This window comes from Simochromis diagramma, unplaced genomic scaffold (genome assembly GCF_900408965.1).
Source record: "Simochromis diagramma unplaced genomic scaffold, fSimDia1.1 OVJJ01000640.1, whole genome shotgun sequence".
NCBI classification, from domain to species: domain Eukaryota; kingdom Metazoa; phylum Chordata; class Actinopteri; order Cichliformes; family Cichlidae; genus Simochromis; species Simochromis diagramma.
The window spans coordinates 573,926-596,355 of record NW_024387439.1 but is presented as its reverse complement, the minus strand read 5'-3'; the positions used below and the strand labels follow the sequence as shown (position 1 = coordinate 596,355).

The following is a 22,430-nucleotide window of genomic DNA, read 5'->3' as shown; positions in this document are numbered from 1 at the left end:
TTACAACACGGAACGCACTGGGAGCAAGGGACGAGCACGATTGGAAAATTGCACTTTTGAGTGAATTGTTGGACTTGTCTGTCTGTTTCACTGTAAATAAACGCACTGTGTTTCTGTGAAGAAGAACCGCGCCTGGGTCCCTCTTTTCCGTGACAATATTTAATAATATATATTTTCAGAAAAAAAATATTGAATAAAACAAAATTCTGTTAATCTTAAAACAGACCATTTTAAAATAGCATTTTTCCCTCTTTATTTCAAGAACATTGAGCATTCTTGAGCGGTAGTATGCAACTTTTGTTATTGATATTAAACATTTAAGGGGCTCCAATAAAATGAAAAAAGTACATGTTTGCTACTGTAATACAAGTGTGAGATTCTAATTTGGTCCAACTTGAGGCCAGATCAGGAAAAACAGACTCATCATCTGGCCCACAGCTGGCACACATCAGTAAAACACATTCATATCAGCCCATTTGGCCTGGATCTGGCCAAATATGTTGTGTGCCAAGCAGCTATGTACAGCAAAGGTAATAATATCTAATCCTTCACAAGCTGGCTGTGGGATTGTCATGGACTCCTACCTCTTCAGTGCCATGTAAAAGAGCTTTCTCCGAAGTCACATATTTTCTTAGCAAAAATGTAAACAGTTAGTCAAACACAGTTGAAAAAAAATATTATTCCTTAATAAAACGGAATCAAGTCACTATCACCACACTATTCATAACCACAATCATTGTCCCATAATTTGAAAACACTGCAACAAATCATGTTTTTGAGTTTTTTGTTATTTATAGACTTCTATTACCATTACACAAGCAGAAAAAATAAGCGCAAAAAGGTTGATAAAGATGTTTTTAGTTCTATTTTAGGCGCTGATTGTGCAGTGAAAATGAAGATTGAATAAAGATTTTGACCACCAGAGGGAAGTTGTGTGCACTTGAAGCCTCAAGAATGTAACCTTTTTATGAATCAATTGGATGGAAAGCTTTAAGACTTAATAAAACTCCATTTCGACATCTCTATATCACGACATCATTACTTAGGTACAAGAGTTTTTAAGGCAAAACGCGCAAGATTTAAAAAATCGACATCATGACATCAAATCAGACGTGACTCCGTTTCGGGGGCGGGAGCTAGAATGTAAAGTGCCAAGCGCTCTCGTCAGTGTAGACACAGCGCGCCCGCCTTAACAGAAGGACAGTTCAACACAGTTTTAATTTGAACTAATAGACAAAATAATAGACGAATAGAGGGAAAAAAAGTTCTGAACATTTCTGAATCAATCAAACCAGCCTGTAATCAGTCAGCTGGACTCAGCGGAAATGGATATTTTCTCACTCTGTTGGATTTTTCTGTCTCTTACTTTCGTCTGTTCAAATTCCTTTTACGGTAAGCTGCGTGTATCATTTTCTCCTTTGTTTTAGAAGTTTGATCTGACTGATTGCTTTATCTGTAGGATAAATCGTGGACAGGGGGCGTATCCACAGGCATGGGCTAAAATAATGCCCCCCCATAGTCACCCCAGTTTTGCATATGACTGTGTTGTTTACTGAAACAACATATATGAAACATGTACACTTACTGCATTTGCTTTTTTAAACACCAAATTTAGTATATATATATACTAAATTTAAATAATATATATATATATTAGTGGGTGTAACATCTGCATATGTGTAAAATTGACTTTGACTCTTTGACTTTGCCACTCCATTTGAGAAAGAAAATTTAACCAGAAATTTGAGAGGAGCTGTGAGTAGATTTTTTTTGTTTGTTTGTTTGTTTTTGTTTGTTTTTCTTCTTATTTTGTCTCCTGTTTAATGGGCGCTACTAATGGGGATATTTAAGGTTTGAAGTTAATTCAGCTTTTGACTCTCAGGATGATGTCAATACATGTAAAGACAGTAATGTTAAGTGTGCCCTTTAGAATTCCATTCTTAGAGTACCTTTGGTATTTATTTTCATTTTAGTCCCAAGAGAGTACAAAGATGAAAATGAACAATAATATAATCAGCAAGAAAGCAAAACTGACCTGTAAGGGCAAGGGCCATACCAAAAGTTTGATCTGTCATTATGTTTTTATTATAACATGATGACATTATTCTGTTTTTCTGAGAATGACGTCAGTCTCTTATTTCATCACTGTGATGTCATATGGTTTCATATTGAAAATAAAGTGTATTGTACAGCTCTTTCATATGATGTACTACTCAATGTGGTTTCTTTCTTTTTTTTCTCAAGGGCAACAGCAGTGAAGGTCGATTAATTATTAATGGCTAAGATTTTTGAAGTTTGTCTTTAGAAACAACAATATGATTGCTCTGCAAGTCAGACCTTCAGCATAGAACGTTCTCAGTCCCACCACCAGTTTCTACTGTACAGTTGTACTTTGACCTTTAACCTCTCTGCTCTGTGGTGTTTCCTCTTTCAGAGGAGACCATCACACCTCAGCCTGGACAGAACGCCACTCTGACATGTCAAGCTTCAAAAAACAAGAACATCATAGCTGTAGAGTGGAGCAGAGTTGACCTGGGAAAGGAATATGTCCTGTTGTACCGGGACGAGAACTTCGATCCTCAAAACCAGTATAAAACTTTTGTTAACCGGGTGTATCTGCAGGACAGACAGATGAAGGATGGAAATGTAACTTTGATTCTGGAGAATGTGACGGCTGCTGATAATGGAACATATGAGTGCCGTGTTGTCCAGGCTCAAATAAACCGCAGGAAGAGAGCTAATCTGAAGACTTATCCCATCAGCATCATCCACCTGAGTGTTGTTGACCCTCCAGGTGAGTGTGTAGAGTTGAGTGTGTGTGTGATCAGAGGTGAAGCTGCTGTTATTTTGACCTCTAAACAACAAAAAAGAAGAATTCAGACTTCCCTCCTCTTAATGAAGTTAAGAAGACCTAGTCTGAAATAGAGCACTAGGCAATTGTTATGTAACAAAAAACAAACCAGAGTTTTCTGTAGCATCAAGACAGGCATGTTTAAGTGTTCATTTTAAATGACCACTATTACACACTATTAATGTGTTCCCCTTCTTAGGTTGTTACCTTTTGATTTCTGATTTAAGCTTAAAGCCACTTAGATGTCAGAATGTAAATATATTTAAGTGAGAGATCAACCAAATTAATCATTAACCATGACCGATTTCTGTGCCTTGTAGACAGAAACATTTGCTTCATTTCTGTAGAAGTGAATGTGAAAGTATATAGAGAAATAGAAACTATGATGGTGTGTTTCTAAACAAACAAATCACCTGTCCTCAGCCAACACCTGGTAAAAAAACAGAGAAACTGCAGCTCTCTTTCTAAAGATTTGAATCTAGTATTTCGCCTTTATGTCTTTAGACTTGTGTCAGCTGTGTTCCCCGTGTGAAACATGACATTAGATATTATTTTAAAAGTGTTAGGAAAATGATTGATCTGTTTCTTTACCTCAAGTATAGAAGTATAGATGGCTATCATGAAATTTGATTTCATGATAGCCATCTGTTGCCTGTAGGTCAATAGAATCTGATCCTAAACTGATACTAGTATTGACCATATTTGGCTACAGTATATCATAAGAAAATTAAAAACTGCACAGCTCCTAATGTACATGTTGCAAACTATTTTCTGAATCTCTGTCTACTTTAACCCTCTGGGGTCCAGGGTATAACATGGTAATTTTTGACTACTTTTGATTTTACCTCTATATTTCACCTTTAAAAACTGTTTGGTATCATTATTTTCAGCACAACCTCAAATATCTGAAAATTGAAGTTATTTTTTTTATTTTGGCATACTATATGACTAAACGTCACTAATGTCTCACATATGAAAACTCGCTCTCACTCTTTCTTTTGCTCGCCCGCTTTCTCTCACTGGCGTCACTCCTAAAACTGCTTCCTAAACAACCAAGTGCCACATGTTGCCATATCATTTTTTGATTGGCTGACATGGTAAACTCTAACACCAATAGGGAAGGGGTGTTTTTCTTTTTCTTTTTTCACTTGCAAGCGGAGAGTGTTTGCTAGCGCTGTCCGTGGAAAACACAGTTTTTACCGTTCTTCCCGCTGTAAACACCACTGTTTTATTCAGAAAAAAAACATTGAGTGTATTTTTGTATCATAACTCTGGTTTTACGTGGCCATCGGCACAATTCAAAAAATGGTATATAGTTTGAAGTCCGCACTTTCGACCCAAGTTAAAATGGAGATTGAGTCACTGCATCTTGTAGCTGTGTCGTCTTAAATTGGTCATGTGATTTTGACGCGCCGGCGCATCCGTCGACCCCAGAGGGTTAAAACACTTGGCCTTGCTAAGACATTGGCAGAAAAAGAACCCCCCTCCCTATGAAGAGTGGCTAATGACGATGGTTAAGTTGGCGTCTTACGAAAAAGGTGGTGGTCTATTAGATAAATTGCATCAATATGATTGTATTTGGTCCCCCTTTACAAGCTGGCTTTCTGTAATTGAAGGACAGAGAAGTACTTGGTGTGGGGATTGGTGTGTGAAGAAAGAATAGGATAACCACCTTTTTTTGTTCTTTTAAATTTATTTATTTATTTATTTATTTATTTATTTATTTATTTATTTATTTCGGTTTTGTTATTGAAGTTTAAAATGAAATAAAAATTGTTGATGATAAAAAAAAATAAAATAAAACAGCGTTAGTTTCCAGTCATGCCCAGGAAGCTCCCACCTAGTGGTTGGGGCCGGGTAGCTAAGGACAGCCTCAACTTTCACCTCCAAACCTGCCCGAAACCCACCTGCTTTCTCAGGTACGTGACTGTAGCTTTGGCGAACTCGCACTTAGCGAGATTTAGAATTAACAAGGCTTCAGACAATCGCTGAAACACTGATTGTAGGATAGCCACATGCTCTTACCACGTGTCCGTGTATATCACTCCATCATCCAAGTACGCATTACACCGAGGCACAGCCCCCAACAACAGCTGCATTAAACGCTGGAATGTGGCCGGGGCATTTTTCATGCCAAATGCCATCACTATGTACTGCATGAAATGGTCAGGTGTGACAAATGCGGAAATGTCATAGGCCCTGTGTGTCAAAGGCGCCTGCCAATTTTTATTTTATTTAAATTTGTTTGGCAGGACCTATATTGTCAATGCAATCCTCCATACAAGGAAGTGGAAAAGAATCAGAAACTGTCACTGCATTTACCTTCTGGTAGTCGGTGCAGAAACGGGGGGTGCCATCAGACTAGGGCACGGGGAGCTCCAAGGGCTGTGGCTGGGTCGTGCCAAACCGTTCTCTTCCTTTTTCATCACCTTGCGCTTTCCCATGGGGCAGCGGTACGCATGCTGTTTGATTGGGGTTTCTTCACCAACACACAGACACTAGTACGCAAGGGCACATCTCCAAAGAGAGAAGGGTAAGGAGTCCAGTAGCCCAAGAAAATCTCCGCACTCTGAAGGGAAAAAATGAGATGAATGGGCTGTTGTTTCGGCTAAATAAGCCGAATTCACCAACCGCCCACACTGTTGTCCTTCAGAAAGAACACGCAGGTCGTCGTCTGGCCTCTACGCTCAACACGGCGACAGAGACAGAACTGGGGGTTGCTATGTTGGCAACAATCTCATGGGTTTCCCTATCATGGTAGGATTTCAACATGTAAATGTGGCACAGCCGAGTTTTCCTAGTTTTCTTGGCAACGGACCAACACAATCCACCAAAATGTGTTCAAATGGCTCCCCAATGACAGGTATTGGACATAGTGGGGTGGGGGGCACTTTTTGGTTTGGTTTACCAGCCAGCTGACACGTGTGACAGGTATTACAATAGCCAACCACATCCGTCTTCATTCTCAGCCAGAAGTGCTGCAGAATATGGTCATACATTTTGGCAATTCCCAGATGTCCTGACCATGAATGATCATGGGCTAATTGTAGCACATGCTGACGTAAACTAGCCGGGACCACTATCTGTTGGACTGCACTCCAGTTCTTCCCAGGCTTTGGGCTCCACCTTTGCATCAGCAACCCATCACACACAAAAAATGTCTGCTTCCTGTCTCCTTTCGGACCATCGCTCTCATCCACGGCGGCAAAACATTTGGTTAATGATGGGTCCTCTTTCCGAGTGATCATAAGGGCCTCTCGCATGAGGAGGGGGGGGGGGGGGGGGGCTGCGGGTTCCTTTTTCCAAAATAGAGCCACGGACTCTGACAAGTCAACTGCTTCGCCCTGCCAATGGGCCTGTGACCGGATAAGAACATCTACAGGAAATACATCCAGGTGCTGCCGGCTTAAAGAATCTGACAAAGGCCTTAAGTCAGGAGTCTTCGTGACCTCTGGGGTAGGATAAACCTTCCCGCCTGCTATGTCATTGCCCATTATGAAATCCACGCATTCAATCGGGAAGCAAGGGCACACAGCCACAGGAAAAATACCACTTATTAGGTCACTCCGCAACCAAACTCGATGGAGGGGGGCAGGCACAAAAGTCATTCCAACGCCTCTCACAATAACGTCAGTGCCACTGGCAGTCTTTTCATCAAAGGTAAGTGCACTGGCCAGTATGAGAGACTGTGAGCCGCCTGTGTCGCATAAAATAACGATCCAAGATGGCACCAGTGTACTCGGCAGGCCGTCTTCACCTCTCCTTTCGACCTCTCTTTTTTGACTTTTGAATTTTACTTCTCATTCTCTTGGTAATATGCTCATCAGGTGGCAATGTACTAATAACTTATGATCAACAAAAACTTTTAAATCTTCGATTCTCTCACTCCTATGGTTCGAATCCATGTTGGACTCTGGGAGATGCCACCTTGTCACAATCGGACTCCTCCACCAGCATATCCTGCCTGCCCCCTACCTACCCTGTTCAAGAAACGCTATAGGCAAACGGAGTGGCATTCGCATCCGTCTTAAGGCTTACCTTAAAGCACAGGCTATGGCTAATCAGCATGCTAGCATGGATATTCTACGTCCTCTCTCCTCCTCCCGTGACTGCCTTCTTGCCAGATCGCTTAGCAGTCGGTGGATCTGCCCCGTCGGACAACAAGTCTACCCAGCCCTCTCAGTGGCATGCCTGCCTATTCGGACCTGGATAACGTCTTCCAGAGGTGGCGTGCGTCACTAAGCTGTTTTCGATGCGCTACAAGTAAAGACATGGCATCCATGACACGGATGGCTCTGCTAAATGTAAGGTCACTGATGAATAAGACTTTTGTTTTAAATGACTTTTTCCTTGACTCGGGACTGGATGTTTTGTTCCTGACGGAGACTTGGGTTCGCCCTGGTGAGTCGTCCTTCTCGGAGCTTCTCTCCCCAGACTGTGCCTTCTTCAGCTCACCTAGGCTTATGGGCAAAGGTGGTGGCTTTGCCTCAGTTTTTAAAAATAAAAATAAAAATAAAATTTTGCTGCTACCCTCCCCTACCTACCCTAGCTTTGAAGTTCAGTTACTGGAGTTGGCTGATTCTTCTAAAGCTCTGTGTGACCGCCAAAATACAACAAGGAATTTATACATGACTTTGCTAATCTATGAGGATCTGTTCTTTTTAAATATGATTGTGTTCTTATCACTGGGGATTTTAATATTCATATCTGTTGTAAGGATGATCCATTAGCCAAAGATTTTCTTGCTCTAACTGACTCTCTTAACCTTTTCAGTGGGTAAATGAACCAACCCACTTTAAAGACCATACCCTTGATCTGTTTTTTTCATATGGCCTGGACATTTGTATTAAGAACACTCACAATGCTGTGATCTTTGATCACTTCCCAGTTATTTTTGATGTTGATCTATGCAATACAGAACTGCACCCTGAGGGCATCCAACGCCCGATGCACATAATTAATTCTGAAACTCTGGCTAATTTTTCTTTGGTGTTCCTTAATTCTGCACCCACTATTACTTATTGTCCCATACCTCATACAGTTGATGACTTTGCTAATTCTTTGCTACAAACATGCTCCTCTATTCTTGACGTTGTAGCACCTATTAAAATGAAACATCCTCGAACCAATTCCCAACGTTGGTTAAATGACTCTACACATGCCCTACGACGTGTGTGTTGCCGAGCTGAGAGGTGGAAAAAAGATGTCTTACCTACCAGCCGCATGAAGTTTCAAAATGCTGCTAAAATGGCTAAAGCGGTTTTCTTTTCTGTAATTATTGAGACTAATAGCCATAATCCTCGAACGTTGTTCAAAATCTTTAATTCAGTGGTCAAACCCTCTCAAGAAATGCCAATGGTGTCTTCTCTGGCTCTCTGCAAACAATTTTTAAATTACTTCATGGATAAAATGTTATTTCTTCACACCCTTTAGTTGTGAGCCCTGCTTCCACCCCAGGATGTTTGTCAACCTTTCATCAGTTTGAGCCGGTGTCACTCAATTCAATTCAATTCAATTTTATTTATATAGCGCCAAATCACAACAAAAGTCGTCTCAAGGCACTTCATAGATACAAAGAAAAACCCAACAATCATATGACCCCCTATGAGCAAGCACTTTGGCGACAGTGGGAAGGAAAAACTCCCTTTTAACAGGAAGAAACCTCCGGCAGAGCCAGGCTCAGGGAGGGGCGGCCATCTGCTGTGACCGGTTGGGGTGAGAGAAGGAAGACAGGATAAAAGACATGCTGTGGAAGAGAGACAGAGATTAATAACAGATATGATTCAATGCAGAGAGGTCTATTAAAACCTCCTGATCCTGATAACCTAAAAATGTTATCAGGAAATTATGAGACAGGAGAGGGTTTTCAGGAAACACTGTTAAATGTTCAGTTTCTATGCCATATGTTAAAACAATATCTAGAGTGTGATTAAAGTGGTGGGTGGGTTCTTTTACATTTTGAGAGAAGCCAATTGAGTCTAATAACAGATTAAATGCCATGTTGAGGCTGTCATTTTTAGCATCTACATGGATGTTAAAATCACCCACAATAATTATTTTATCTGAGCTGAGCACTAAATCAGATAAAAAGTCTGAGAAATCAGAGAGAAACTCTGTGCAAAGGCCCAGGTGGACGATAGATGATAACAAGTAAGACTGGTTTCTGAGTTTTACAGCTGGGGTGGACAAGGTTAAGCATCAGGCTTTCAAATGAATTAAAAGTCTGTCTTGGTCTTTCGTTAATTAATAGACTGGTGTAAAGAATTGCTGCCACACCGCCACCTCGGCCTGTGCTTCGCGATTTCTTTTTTTTTTTTTTTTTTTTTTTTTTTTTTTTTTTTTTAAATGACATCAGAAACAGCAGTATGCGACATTACGTGATGGCAGAGCTTCAGTTCATCCTTTGTCTTTTTTTTTTTTTTTTTTTTTTTTTAATAAATAGGACAGGGGGAATGAATGAGAGAAAGAGGGGGAGAGAAAGAAAGAAAACCAAAGGGGAGAAGAGACGGTGAGAAGGGGGGGGAAGAGAGAGAAGAAAAAAAAAAGAAAAAAAAAAAAAAAACCTCCTGGGTCACCTGTATGGAGAAAAAAAAACCAAACAAAAAACAAACAAACAGAGGAGACAGCAAACAACAAAGAGCAACATAATAATAGAGAAAACAAAGCACCATCACAATAAACTAGCTAGTCATAGATATCAATAGTTACTAAATAATAAACGATATTGTGCAGCACGCAAGATAGACAGCGCACAGTGTGCTTTGAGGCAGCAGCCAAGAAAGCTTTAGTCCGCGTCTGTGAATACCCATGTGTACACCTGTGTGCATACCTGTGTGGATCAGCATGCTTGCATTCCAAAGGTTTCTCCATGTAATGATCTGCTAGGGAGTGTGGGGAGCCACAGCCCCGTCCTCCAGGGTGTGAAGCGGGTATGGAGGAGATCAAAACTCCAGACATCCAGAGGCCCCCAGAACACAAGAGACCATGGAAGACCAACAGAGGGGCAGCCGCGCCACTGTTCCAGTAAGAGCTGAGGAGAGTCCCAGATGAGGGCTCGCCCAGCAGCCGCGGAGCAGAAGCCAGGGGGAGTTGCAGTGACGCGCCCGTGAGCTCCGCCGGCCCCCAGCTGTGCCTGAGTGACCGAGCCCCAGGCCGAGAGGCCGGGGGCACCCCATCTCCAAAGGGGCCCGAGCGAGCCCCAGGCCCCAGGCCCCGACAAGCGGCCGCCAAGGAGTGAGCCGGTGTGTGCCCGGACGCCCACCCCCAGACACAAAGAACCACCAACACACCGACACCTGAGGGAGTCCGCCACCGGCAGGGGAAGTGGTGGTGGGTGGAGATAGGCCTCCATACCTTGGAGGGCCTGAGGTGTCCCCAGAGAGGTGGCGTCTGATACCCAACCTGACATATAGACACAGACATACAGGCACACACAGACACAAACATCCATTCCCACCCTCATGCTCTCATATGCACTTCGCGATTTCTGATAGTTAGAATGACTCGGGGGTGTTGATTCATTTAACCCTTTAAGACCTACCATAGAACCAAGTCCGCCAGAGCTTATATTATATTTTTACATGCTGTGGAGCCATTTTTGGGAGCATTTCAAGTTGCTATACATCAATACAACCATTATAGCCCAAACTTTAATAATATGTCTGCATTAGGTGCATAGTAATTACATAAATTGCAAAAAAGTGCAATAAACTACAAAAAAATTGAAAATCGTTTTTGTTTTTTTAACATATATTTCTAGTTAGAGAAATTTAAGAGGCTTATCCCTCAAAACTGTAAATACAAAAAAGTTGCACAAACTAGTTTCCCACCACAGGAAATTTATTTTAAGTGTCTTCATAGTTTTATTTTTGAAATACACCAATTTTTATATACTGCAGGAAAAACGAAAATAAATATTATACTGCAAATTTGCAAAATAACAGCATATGCATCAAAATAAACTATTTCCAGCACTGCAATATGAGTCCTAAGCATCCCAGAAACGACACAGAAAGCCATGAAGTCAAACATAACTTTTAAAAACACAAGTATAAGCTCTTGAGGCCACGATGGTAAAAAAAAAACTACATTTCCGCAAAATGACGTCACTTCCGGTTTCGGGCAGGTCATGTGGTCATGTGATAGTTCGCGCTGATGGACGTAGGAAGTTTTACAAACAGCTGATCGGATCAGCGAAGCGTGTTTCTGGAATATCATGTTTTTGTTGCTGCAAGTGATTTTTATGCAGTTTTTGCAAAGCTATATGTGGAAGGAAACTTTGACCTAGGACAAGCTGATGGCATAAGATGTAAGTACAACTCCTCCAGTTTCATATGCAAAAAAAAATGATTGCGCTAGCTTACGTGGTTGCAGAGCTACCGGGATTTAAAAATAGTTACGCAAAACAGAGCGTGCCCGCTCCGATCGGCTGTAAAGGGTTAAACTAATATAATCATCCTGCTGCAACTAGGTTTCTGTAAGACAGAGTAAATCGATTTGTTGATCAATTATTAAGTCATGTACTAACAGAGACTTGGAGGAGAGAGACCTAATATTTAATAATCCACATTTCACTGTTTTACTCTTTGGTTCAGATGTGGATACTCTATTGTTCTTTCGTTGTGATTTTGTGGACTTTGTGGAATGGTGCCAGCTGAACTACCTCCAGATCAACGCCAGTAAAACCAAGGAACTGGTGGTAGACTTCCGCAGGCACAAGCATTCTCCACTGCAACCACTGAACATCCAAGGTATGGACATAGAGGCTGTGGACAGCTACAGGTACCTTGGTGTTCATCTGAACAATAGACTGGACTGGACTCATAACTCAGACGCCCTCTACAGAAAAGGGCAGAGCAGGCTGTACCTGCTGCGGAGACTCAGGTCGTTTGGAGTGGAGGGCCCACTCCTGAAGACCTTCTATGACTCTGTTGTGGCTTCTGCTATCTTTTATGGCGTGGTCTGCTGGGGCGGCAGCATCTCTGCTGGGGACAGGAAGAGACTGAACAGGGTGATCCGAAGGGCCAGCTCTGTTCTAGGATGCCCTCTGGACCCAGTGGAGGTGGTGAGTGACAGGAGAACGGCGGCTAAGCTGTCATCCCTGTTGGACAACATCTCCCACCCCATGCAGCAGACTGTGACAGCACTGAGCAGCTCCTTCAGTGGGAGACTGCGGCACCCACGGTGTGGGACGGAGAGATTTCGCAGGTCTTTCCTCCCCACTGCTGTCAGACTCCATAATAAAGACTTTAACTGATCAAGCACACACATCCATACATATGCAATAATACTAAGTGCAATAATCCTTTCTGTCATCGTTGTATTTTTACTCAGTTGTATATAGTATTTGTATTTGTATTCTATTTTTATCTTATTGTATATTTATTTTATTTTATTCTACTGTATATAGTATTTTATTCTATTCTGTACAGTTGTGTACTGTATTTATTCTTATTGTATTCTAATTTTTGCCTCATAACTTTTGCACTGTCCACTTCCTGCTGTGACAAAACAAATTTCCCACGTGTGGGACTAATAAAGGTTATCTTATCTTATCTTATCTTTTATGTTTAACTTTATTGCAGGTTTTTAGGGTTTTTTTTTGTCTTTTTGGGAGCTGACACAGTCTCAATGGAGATGGGTTTTTGGGGGGATAGCAGGAGGAGAGAAGCTGCAGAGAGGCGTGTAAGACTGCAACTCTGCTTCCTGGTCCCAACTCTGGATAGTCATATTTTGGGGGGGTTTAATAAATTTGTCCATATTTCTAGAAATGAGAGCTGCTCCATCCAAAGTGGGATGGATGCCGTCTCTCCTAACAAGACCAGGTTTCCTCCAGAAATTTTGCCAATTATCTATGAAGCCCACATCGTTTCTGGGACTTTCAGGTCATGTTATTTCTTTTGCCGGGACATTTCAAAGTCTCTACGGTCTTGAGCTTTTCGGAAGGCATACTGCAGCCGTCTCTGATGGCATTGCACCCAGTTGCTTACAGAAGAGCAGCCCACATTTTCAGTAAGGCCCATCAGCCGATCCTGGGGAAGAAATCCATGCCTTCCAAACCTCAAATAATGTGGTGAATATCCTGTAGAACTGTGCACTGTATGGTTATATAACTGGATCATCTCAGGCAGGTGATCTCGCCAGTTTCTCCTCTCTTCACCTAATGTACCCAGCAACCCCAGAAGAGTCCGATTAAGCCGTTCACAGGCCCCATTTCCAGCTGGGTGATAGGGTGTTGTATGATCCTTCTTTATGCCATACAATTCACACAGCTCCTGCACTAGTTGCGATTCAAAGTTAGGACCTTGATCTGACAGCAGTCGTCTCGGTGCACCGAAGGGCTGAATTACCTTGCTCCAAAGTACTTTAGCTGTCGTCACTGCAGTCTGATCTTTTGTAACTGCAGCCCAAGCAAATTTACTGAAGTGATCCACCATGACCAAAACATTATGATACAGATCTTCTGGACCACCTATAGACAAAAAGTCTACAGACAACAGTTCCATGGGTGCAGATAGAGCTGGGCGATAGAACGATAACGATATGTATCGCGATATAACTTTTTCTCGATAGAAAAATTAAACTATCGCGATAGACCTCGCCGCTCTTGTCCTCTTAAAAAAAAAAAAAAAAAAAAAAAAAAAGAACAGCCAATCCAAATTAAGTAGCGCAGAACCAAACCAATCACAGCCGCAGCGTCACGTCACGTGACTTGTTACGTACAGCACAAGTGCCAAGCCGCACATGTGTATTTGTTTGGGAAGCAGCCAGCCACCGTACCGCCGCCCGGGTAATGGAGGAAATGAGTGTGCCGACTAGAAAAATCAACTGAACATGACCGAAGGGAAAACAGATGATGGTTCCAATGCCGGAGAGATTGTCGAACGGAAGAGCGATAGAAGTTCCGTAATGTGAAGGTATTTCGGCTATTTCAAGTCTGACAAAAAACAGAGTAGCGTGCACTGTAAATTGTGCCGAAAGCAAGTCTGGAAATACAATAAACCGGTGCATGCGCTACGTCCACACGTACCCGGGTATTTTTGAAAACGCAGATTTTTCTATGCGTTTGCACCTTTCGTCCACGCGTAAACGGCGTTTTTGGTCACTGAAAACGAAGATTTTTAAAAACTCCGTTTTGCATTTACGTGTGGACTAGAAAAACGGAGAAAACGCAGTGTCAAAGGTGTGCGCATTTTTTTGACGTCACACTGTGCGCCACGTTATTGTTTCGGTGAAATGAATTTCTACAATACTGTTACTGTTAATTCTACTCTCTGCAGTGTTTAAATGCTTACATATACACACAGTTACTGTCCCTCCACACATACGACTCGGTTCTGCTTCTATGCCCCAGCTTTGTTTACTTTTTCCCACCGAGGCTTCTAGACTTCTGATTGGCCAACATTTCTGCACGGTTAGGAATCTAGCTCCACCTGCTGCTTTGGCATGTTCATAGCAGCGTTTTCCTTCATTTCTGCCTTTATGTGTGGACGGGATTATTTTTTAAAACGAAAACGGAAAATCTCCGTTTTCAAAAATACCCGTGTACGTGTGGACGTAGCCTCAGTCTCTGACTGGAAGCGCTAATTCGTCATTCGGCTTTTGTCAGACTAAAGTAACTGTTAAAATTGTTTGAAAAGCTAAGCTATACAACAAGGAGAGATTGAGAATTTCCTTTTAGTTCTCAGTTTATTTGATATTGACAAAAGTTAGAAACAAAATATTAATTCTAAAAATAAATCTTAGTTTGTTTTACAGAAGAACAGACAAAACTGACTAAGTGGAATTGACAATTTAGTAGTCTGTTTCCTTTGTTCTATTTTGAAACTTAAACGCTTTAGCGGCTGCCTTTTGTGTAGTTTGCAATATTTGCCTTTATTTATCTGAAAAAGTCTCATGTTCCTTAAGTACATCTACCCTGTTGAACTTATTATGGGAAATAAATATTTAAATCAAAACAAGCTGCTGATTATTTCACATTTTACTTGTGAGCAACGGCACATTTAAATCTTACAAATATAGTTATTTGGCTTATATCGTGATAGATATCGTTATCGCCTGAAATTAAAAAAACATATCGTGATATGAAAAAATCTTATATCGCCCAGCTCTAGGTGCAGATGTCTTAATGGGAATCAAAGGAGCATGTTTCGCAGCAGCCGCTTTATGCAGAACACAGGCCTTACATTGGGAACTTAAACTCCTACTAACAAAAGCAATCACTCTCTCTTTTCCATCCTGAACTTGTGCAAGTACGGCTCCTAAGCCCTGGTTGCTGGCATCTGTGTACAAGATGAAGGGTAGATTAAAATCAGCAAAAGCCAACACTGGTGCAGATGTTAGAGCCATTTTTAAAGAACTAAAGGCTGTGTCACATGTAGAGTTCCATTTAGTGGACAAGGGAACATCCTTCCTCTTAGAATTCTGTGATGCTCCAACTAATATTTGATTTAATGGTTGGGCAATTCTTGCAAAATCTTTCACAAATCTCCGATAATAGCCTGCCAGACCCAGAAATGATTGTAATTGTTTCACAGTAGTTGGAATAGGCCATTCTTGAATACATTTAATCTTGTCAGGGTCTGGAGCAATCCCTTTCGCTGAAACACGATGACCCAAATACTGAACCTCTGGTTTTAGAAGACAGCACTTCTTGGGTTTTAATTTGAGGCCATGCTTTGACAGTTTACCAAGGACTGCATCCAAATGAACCAAGTGGGTTTCAAAATCTGGAGAATAGATTATTACATCATCTAAGTAGACAAGTACAGACTGTAAGTTTTCTTCACCCAGGCATACATGCATCAACCTTTGGAAGGTGGCTGGTGCATTTGACAAGCCAAAGGGCATTCTGGTGAATTCAAATAAACCCATGGGTGTAGTGAAGGCTGTTTTTTCTCTGTCTGGTGGGGACACCCCAACCTGCCAATATCCACTGGCAAGATCAAGTGTGGAAAAATACTTTGCGTTCCCCAACTGGCAAGTGACTCTTCTATTCTTGGAAGAGGGTAAGCATCTTTATGGGTCACAGCATTAAGTTTACGATAATCCACACAAAATCTAAGTGTCCCATCCTTCTTACGGACTAACACAATCGGAGAAGCCCATGGACTGCAACTAGGCACAATGATGTTAGCATCCAACATACCTTGAATCAAACTCTTCACCTCCTGATATAACTTTGGTGGAATTTGTCTATAGCGCTCACGGACTGGTGCAGCATTGGCCGTAGGAATTGAATGCTGCATGGTGCTTGTCAATCCATAATCTTCCTCATGCACAGCAAACACTGCTCGGTGCTTAAGCAATAAAGCCTGCAGTTTCTCGAATTCCTCTGTGGACAAATGAAGACCAGTTAAATCAGGGAACATGCATTTCTCCTTGGGCAGGGCTTGCGTTTGGTCCATACTCACTCTAACTGTGTTTACACCAACACGAGTCATGTTCACACTATTCTCTTGTATGATATCTGCTGGGTCAATAATAAAAGTCTTAGCCAACTTCTGATGTCTGTAAAGGTACATTGGTGAGTCATTAAGGTTTTGGACCCTAATCAAAAGCCTCCCATCATGGACTGTAGATAATGTTCTAGCAATTAAGACTTCACCCACCTCGACAGGTTCCACCAGGCATTGATAATCCCTGCCGTCCACTCCAGTCTTCGTACAACCCCAAACCAACATCTCACTCCGAGGGGGAATCTGTATAGGATGGCGATTTATGGTACGTACATACCCAATGGACCCATCTAAAGCTGCAAACCGTGCCTGACTGGCACAAATCTGAAAAGCGGTAGTCCAAGCTCTCTGTTCGGCTCCACTAGAGGAGAGGTAGGCTAATGGCTTCTCCTGATCCATTTTTTCGTAACACTGTGAAATAACATTCATACCCAGGACGCCTTCACTGTCGGTTAAACATTGGTCCTTAATCACCAAAAAAACCACATTCAGGGAGTTCCACCTGTCCAATCTTCACATGTAGCAATACATAACCCAGGTATGGAATATCTAGTCCATTAGCAGCCTCGAGCACCAGCCAGCTGCTTGCATCCTTCAATTTCATACCATTACTGCCAAAGTGTTTAGAGAAGTAGCTGTTCTTTATCAGTGACACATTTGATTCAGTATCCAGAATACACTGTATTGGGACATCATCAAGACACAAGCTGACTTTAGGAACTTTTCCAATCAGTTTTTTCACATCAGTTTGAGGCCCATTGGCATCGACACAACCCACTGTCTGGGCCGCCACAGTGGTGTCATCTAGTTTAACGATCCAGATCTAGGCTTGCTTTTACAGAACCGAGCTATGTGGCCTGGCTGGGAACAAGTGTTACAGATGGGGCTACCTTGTTCATCATACCTGTTTGAGTAAACTCTGGGTCTGCTCCCGCCTTTCTTTCTTGATCTGTACTGGTCAGTCTGTTTCCAGTCCAAAGTCTTTTGTGTAGCTTGATGAAGTTCTGATCGGATTTCTTTGATCAAGGTCTGTGATAAATCATTGAATTGTGTGGTCATTTGCTTGTTCATGTCCTCCCACAACTCTGATTTGATCTGTTCCATATCCTTAGCATTACAGGTCTTGTATCTTTCACCTTTAGCAGCAAAACACTGGACTGGATCAACCATTTCACCATAAACGTGTTCCCTCAGGATTAGTTCTGCTTTAATTTCTGCAAATGTCAACTGATCATTCATTAGAATTTTTGTTCTGAATTCACCTATAAGGGCAGTGTCTCTCAAGCCTTCAACCAGATGATCTCTGAGAAGAATATCTCCATCATTCATACAGTGGGGCAAAAAAGTATTTAGTCAGCCACCGATTGTGCAAGTTCCCCCACCTAAAATGATGACAGAGGTCAGTAATTTGCACCAGAGGTACACTTCAACTGTGAGAGACAGAATGTGAAAAAAAAATCCATGAATCCACATGGTAGGATTTGTAAAGAATTTATTCGTAAATCAGGGTGGAAAATAAGTATTTGGTCAATAACAAAAATACAACTCAATACTTTGTAACATAACCTTTGTTGGCAATAACAGAGGTCAAACGTTTACTATAGGTCTTTACCAGGTTTGCACACACAGTAGCTGGTATTTTGGCCCATTCCTCCATGCAGATCTTCTCGAGAGCAGTGATGTTTTGGGGCTGTCGCCGAGCAACATGGACTTTCAACTCCCGCCACAGATTTTCTATGGGGTTGAGGTCTGGAGACTGGCTAGGCCACTCCAGGACTTTCAAATGCTTCTTACGGAGCCACTCCTTTGTTGCCCGGGCGGTGTGTTTTGGATCATTGTCATGTTGGAAGACCCAGCCTCGTTTCATCTTCAAAGTTCTCACTGATGGAAGGAGGTTTTGGCTCAAAATCTCACGATACATGGCCCCATTCATTCTGTCCTTAACACGGATCAGTCTTCCTGTCCCCTTGGCAGAAAAACAGCCCCATAGCATGATGTTTCCACCCCCATGCTTCACAGTAGGTATGGTGTTCTTGGGATGCAACTCAGTATTCTTCTTCCTCCAAACACGACGAGTTGAGTTTATACCAAAAAGTTCTACTTTGGTTTCATCTGACCACATGACATTCTCCCAATCCTCTGCTGTATCATCCATGTGCTCTCTGGCAAACTTCAGACGGGCCTGGACATGCACTGGCTTCAGCAGCGGAACACGTCTGGCACTGCGGGATTTGATTCCCTGCCGTTGTAGTGTGTTACTGATGGTGACCTTTGTTACTTTGGTCCCAGCTCTCTGCAGGTCATTCACCAGGTCCCCCCGTGTGGTTCTGGGATCTTTGCTCACCGTTCTCATGATCATTTTGACCCCACGGCATGAGATCTTGCGTGGAGCCCCAGATCGAGGGAGATTATCAGTGGTCTTGTATGTCTTCCATTTTCTGATGATTGCTCCCACAGTTGATTTTTTCACACCAAGCTGCTTGCCTATTGTAGATTCACTCTTCCCAGTCTGGTGCAGGTCTACAATACTTTTCCTGGTGTCCTTCGAAAGCTCTTTGGTCTTGGCCATGGCGGAGTTTGGAGTCTGACTGTTTGAGGCTGTGGACAGGTGTCTTTTATACAGATGATGAGTTCAAACAGGTGCCATTCATACAGGTAACGAGTGGGGGACAGAAAAGCTTCTTACAGAAGACGTTACAGGTCTGTGAGAGCCAGAGATTTTCCTTGTTTGAGGTGACCAAATACTTATTTTCCACCCTGATTTACGAATAAATTCTTTACAAATCCTACCATGTGAATTCATGGATTTTTTTTTCACATTCTGTCTCTCACAGTTGAAGTGTACCTCTGGTGCAAATTACTGACCTCTGTCATCATTTTAAGTGGGGGAACTTGCACAATCGGTGGCTGACTAAATACTTTTTTGCCCCACTGTACCTCTAGGGTCCTTCCTCTTTAACCTGGGAAAATGTTCTTGTAATCTCAGTGCAAATGAACTGATGTCTTCATGTGTTTCTTGACGAGCATTGAAGAACTGAGAGCGCAGGACCGAAGCAGTTGTTTTATCCCCATACAACTTATCTAACTCATTAAAAATTAACTCAGGTGAATTACGCTTCTCTGGTGCTAGAATTAAAATCTCTCTTTTAGCCTTGCCTTCTAAGCAACAGAGTGTTAATTCTGCTCTAAAATCTACAGGAACTCCTTGCAAAGCAAATGTTGTCTGCAAATTACTTTTCCATTCACCTAGACTAATATCTGAATCCTTCCTTCTAAATTTAGTTGTGACCATATTAAACATAGGGATCATACCAAAGGGCCTAAACCCTGCACTAGAAACTGGTGCTTCTCTATTTGGGACAGACTGTGATTCACTCTGATCAGTCATCTTGCTTTTGCCCACTACAGATTATGGTGGCCAGATCCTGTCGACGACGCCAGTTGTAACACACCCAAAGAAAGACTCTAGGTCTGACCAACCGTCTCAGTCGTGGGCAAAAAGATGACAGTCAATAAAATTCTAAAAGATAATTTATTGACAAAAAAATATCAAGAGATAAAAGATAAAACAGTCCAGTGTCCCATTTATGAATCGTATAAAACCAAATGACTGCTACAAACAAACATAACTGACCTAAACATGAAATGACATACAAGGGTATATATAATGGCTGATCAGACCTTTGTGACACATGAGGGATAACAAACAAACACAATCATAAATCACAAACGATGCAGTACAATCTAGTTTGTTAATAAACTAAACACCAAAGAAGAAAATCAAAAACCCCATTAAACCCTAAACTCAAATATTTAATTAAATACAAATACTTTGTTTTTAAAGTAAAGAAAACACACATTCTCCCCTTCAGCAGGAAGTGGTGGTGTGGTCCAATTATCTTCCTTTGTATTTAATGGTTTCAAACCCTGGCTACCATCTTTTGTCCAGCAACTCCCAGGGATGATAGCAGGTAAGAAATAAAAAGACAAAGGTTAATCAAAAATCAAAGATATGAAGTAGTATGAATACATAAGTAAACTAAATGTGCGCACTTACAAATAGAACAAATGTATCCAAACCAATCAATAAAGTTATTGGTAACTAAAATGTATTACTATGTTCAAATGAAGAATGAAAATACAAAAGTTACCGACGTTAGAGTGTGGCCACGGGTTTGACCATCACAATTATATAGGTTATACATTACATAAAACAGAATTCCTGTTTTATGTAACTGAAATGTTCAATTATGTCAGCTAAAGAAAATCAAGTGCTTTGCATGATGAGTATAAAATCGAGTTCACGTATTGTACAGAGGTATGTTACAACTCCTTAAAAAGAGGAGATGTCATGGGAAAAAACTTTAAATAACAACTAAAACTTGTGGTTATAACTGTTTTTCCTCCTACATTAATGCTGATCTGGAGGTGAGCTGAGCTGAGTGGTGATGCCTATTGTTTAGGAGAATATGGCAGCAATTACCTGGTGGGTATAATTGAATTTATATCACTACCACAGCAACTAAAGTAGAGGTGAAAATAAAATCTAAAACAAAAACCACTCGTTTGGTAAAGATTCTTATAAGGTCACACCAAACACAGTAGAAGACTAAATATTACCAAGCTATTATAATCAGCTGGTCTGAGTGATGTGATCAGAGTGCCGTAGAGGGCAGTTTGAAGAGGAAATGGATTCTGTTCTGTTCTATTCTTCACTCATCACTTACCTGGCAGCTGACACCTCACACCTGTTTCTCACCTGCAGGTCAGACAGGAGGACACACAGACGATGGAGGGAAGGAGGATAAAGGGAAGAAGGATGAACCTACCAGAAAAAAAGCACTGCCAGTCTCTGTGTCAGTCTCTCTGTCAGGTTTTGGTATGGTGTTGGTTGTGATTACTGCTTTAGTGTGCTTCCAAAAATACAAAAAGAATAATACCTCTTTCTATCCAACTGATAAAGAGGCTGAACAAAAATTGGACTGTAAGAAATCACCCAATAAAGTCTATGTTCCAGCAGCAGAAAATACAAAGTTCCCTGTAGAATCACAAACCAGCCACACAGGGAGCCACAAGCCAGTGTTCTCTTTTGTGCCGGTCCCAAGCCCGGATAAATGGCGAGGGGGGTACTGACAGGATCCATTTTGATTTAATCTGTCAAAGTAAATGTTTTGTCACTCATCCAAGTGACTTCTTCAGTCTCAGCTGACTGCAGGTTTCCCCAATCTTACAAACATTTGCATAATGACTGATACTAGCCCACCGTAGGAATAATGGCCAGGAGGTCAGTTCCTTAATCATAGTTATGCATAATCATATTATGGGGAAACTTGCTGTCAGCTGAGACTGAAGAAGTCACTAAGATGAGTGAAACTTTTGTAGAAATGATAAATATCAGAGAATTGTTAAGAAATATTGGGGTAGCCCAGGCTTGGCCAACTTCAGGCCTCGAGGGCTGCTGTCCTGCAGGTTTTAGATCTCAGCCTTGGTCAACACACCTAAATCAAATAATTAGTTTATTACCTGGCCTCTTGAGAACTTCAAGACATATTGAGCAGGTAATTTAGCCATTTAAATCAGCTGTGATGGATCAAGAACACATCCAAAACCTGCAGGACACCGGCTCTTGAGGCCTGGGTTTGGACACCACTGGGTTAGCTGGTGTGGACCAGCCAAAGCTGACATGAACTTACACAAGTATCAGTGACAAGTACCCGAAGTAGGTTTTATCCAGATTATCCCCTTTTAATATGCTGAATATACAGGAACCCTGGTTTGATGCTCATTTTTGTACATAACGGTATAAATGTGTAAAGACACATCTAAACTTTTTTCTTCTTTTGAATGAATCAAATAGTTTTTAATGCAAAATCAGTATCAGATATCGTGTGGCTGTCATATTACTGTAATACTGATAATAAATCTACTCTATGTAACTGAATAAATTAGTCTATATTAAAAATATAAAGTGTTGATTGCAACTAAAAAAACCAAATGCTATGCTAAAATGGTTACAATAATGTGTATTATACAGTTGTAAATGTAGATTATGTTACATCTTACTGCATATAACATTGTGCTGTACTCCAAATAACCTGGTTTTAATTTAGAATATCTTTTTG

General features: G+C 41.4%; 1 protein-coding gene and 1 long non-coding RNA gene across 2 annotated transcripts; both read left to right on the top strand.

Moving 5' to 3' along the window:
* Positions 1 to 1,181: 1,181 nt before the first annotated feature.
* Positions 1,182 to 21,461, top strand: LOC120722464. The gene is made up of 3 exons (XM_040013489.1): positions 1,182 to 1,392; positions 2,435 to 2,794; positions 21,074 to 21,461. The coding sequence occupies exons 1-3, from the start codon at positions 1,326 to 1,328 to the stop codon at positions 21,439 to 21,441; spliced, it is 795 nt and encodes a 264-aa protein (XP_039869423.1). The 5' UTR covers positions 1,182 to 1,325; the 3' UTR covers positions 21,442 to 21,461.
* On the top strand, positions 12,631 to 16,449 carry LOC120722498. Its single transcript, XR_005693496.1, has 2 exons — positions 12,631 to 13,358; positions 14,965 to 16,449. It is a non-coding gene; the product is annotated as an uncharacterized LOC120722498 (long non-coding RNA).
* Positions 21,462 to 22,430: the final 969 nt, after the last annotated feature.

Coding starts and splice junctions, on each gene's coding strand:
- LOC120722464 (XM_040013489.1), top strand. CDS start 1,326: ATGGATATTTTCTCACTCTGTTGGATTTTTCTGTCTCTTACTTTCGTC. Junction 1,393..2,434: donor CTGTTCAAATTCCTTTTACG/GTAAGCTGCGTG, acceptor TTCCTCTTTCAG/AGGAGACCATCACACCTCAG. Junction 2,795..21,073: donor GAGTGTTGTTGACCCTCCAG/GTGAGTGTGTAG, acceptor TCTCACCTGCAG/GTCAGACAGGAGGACACACA.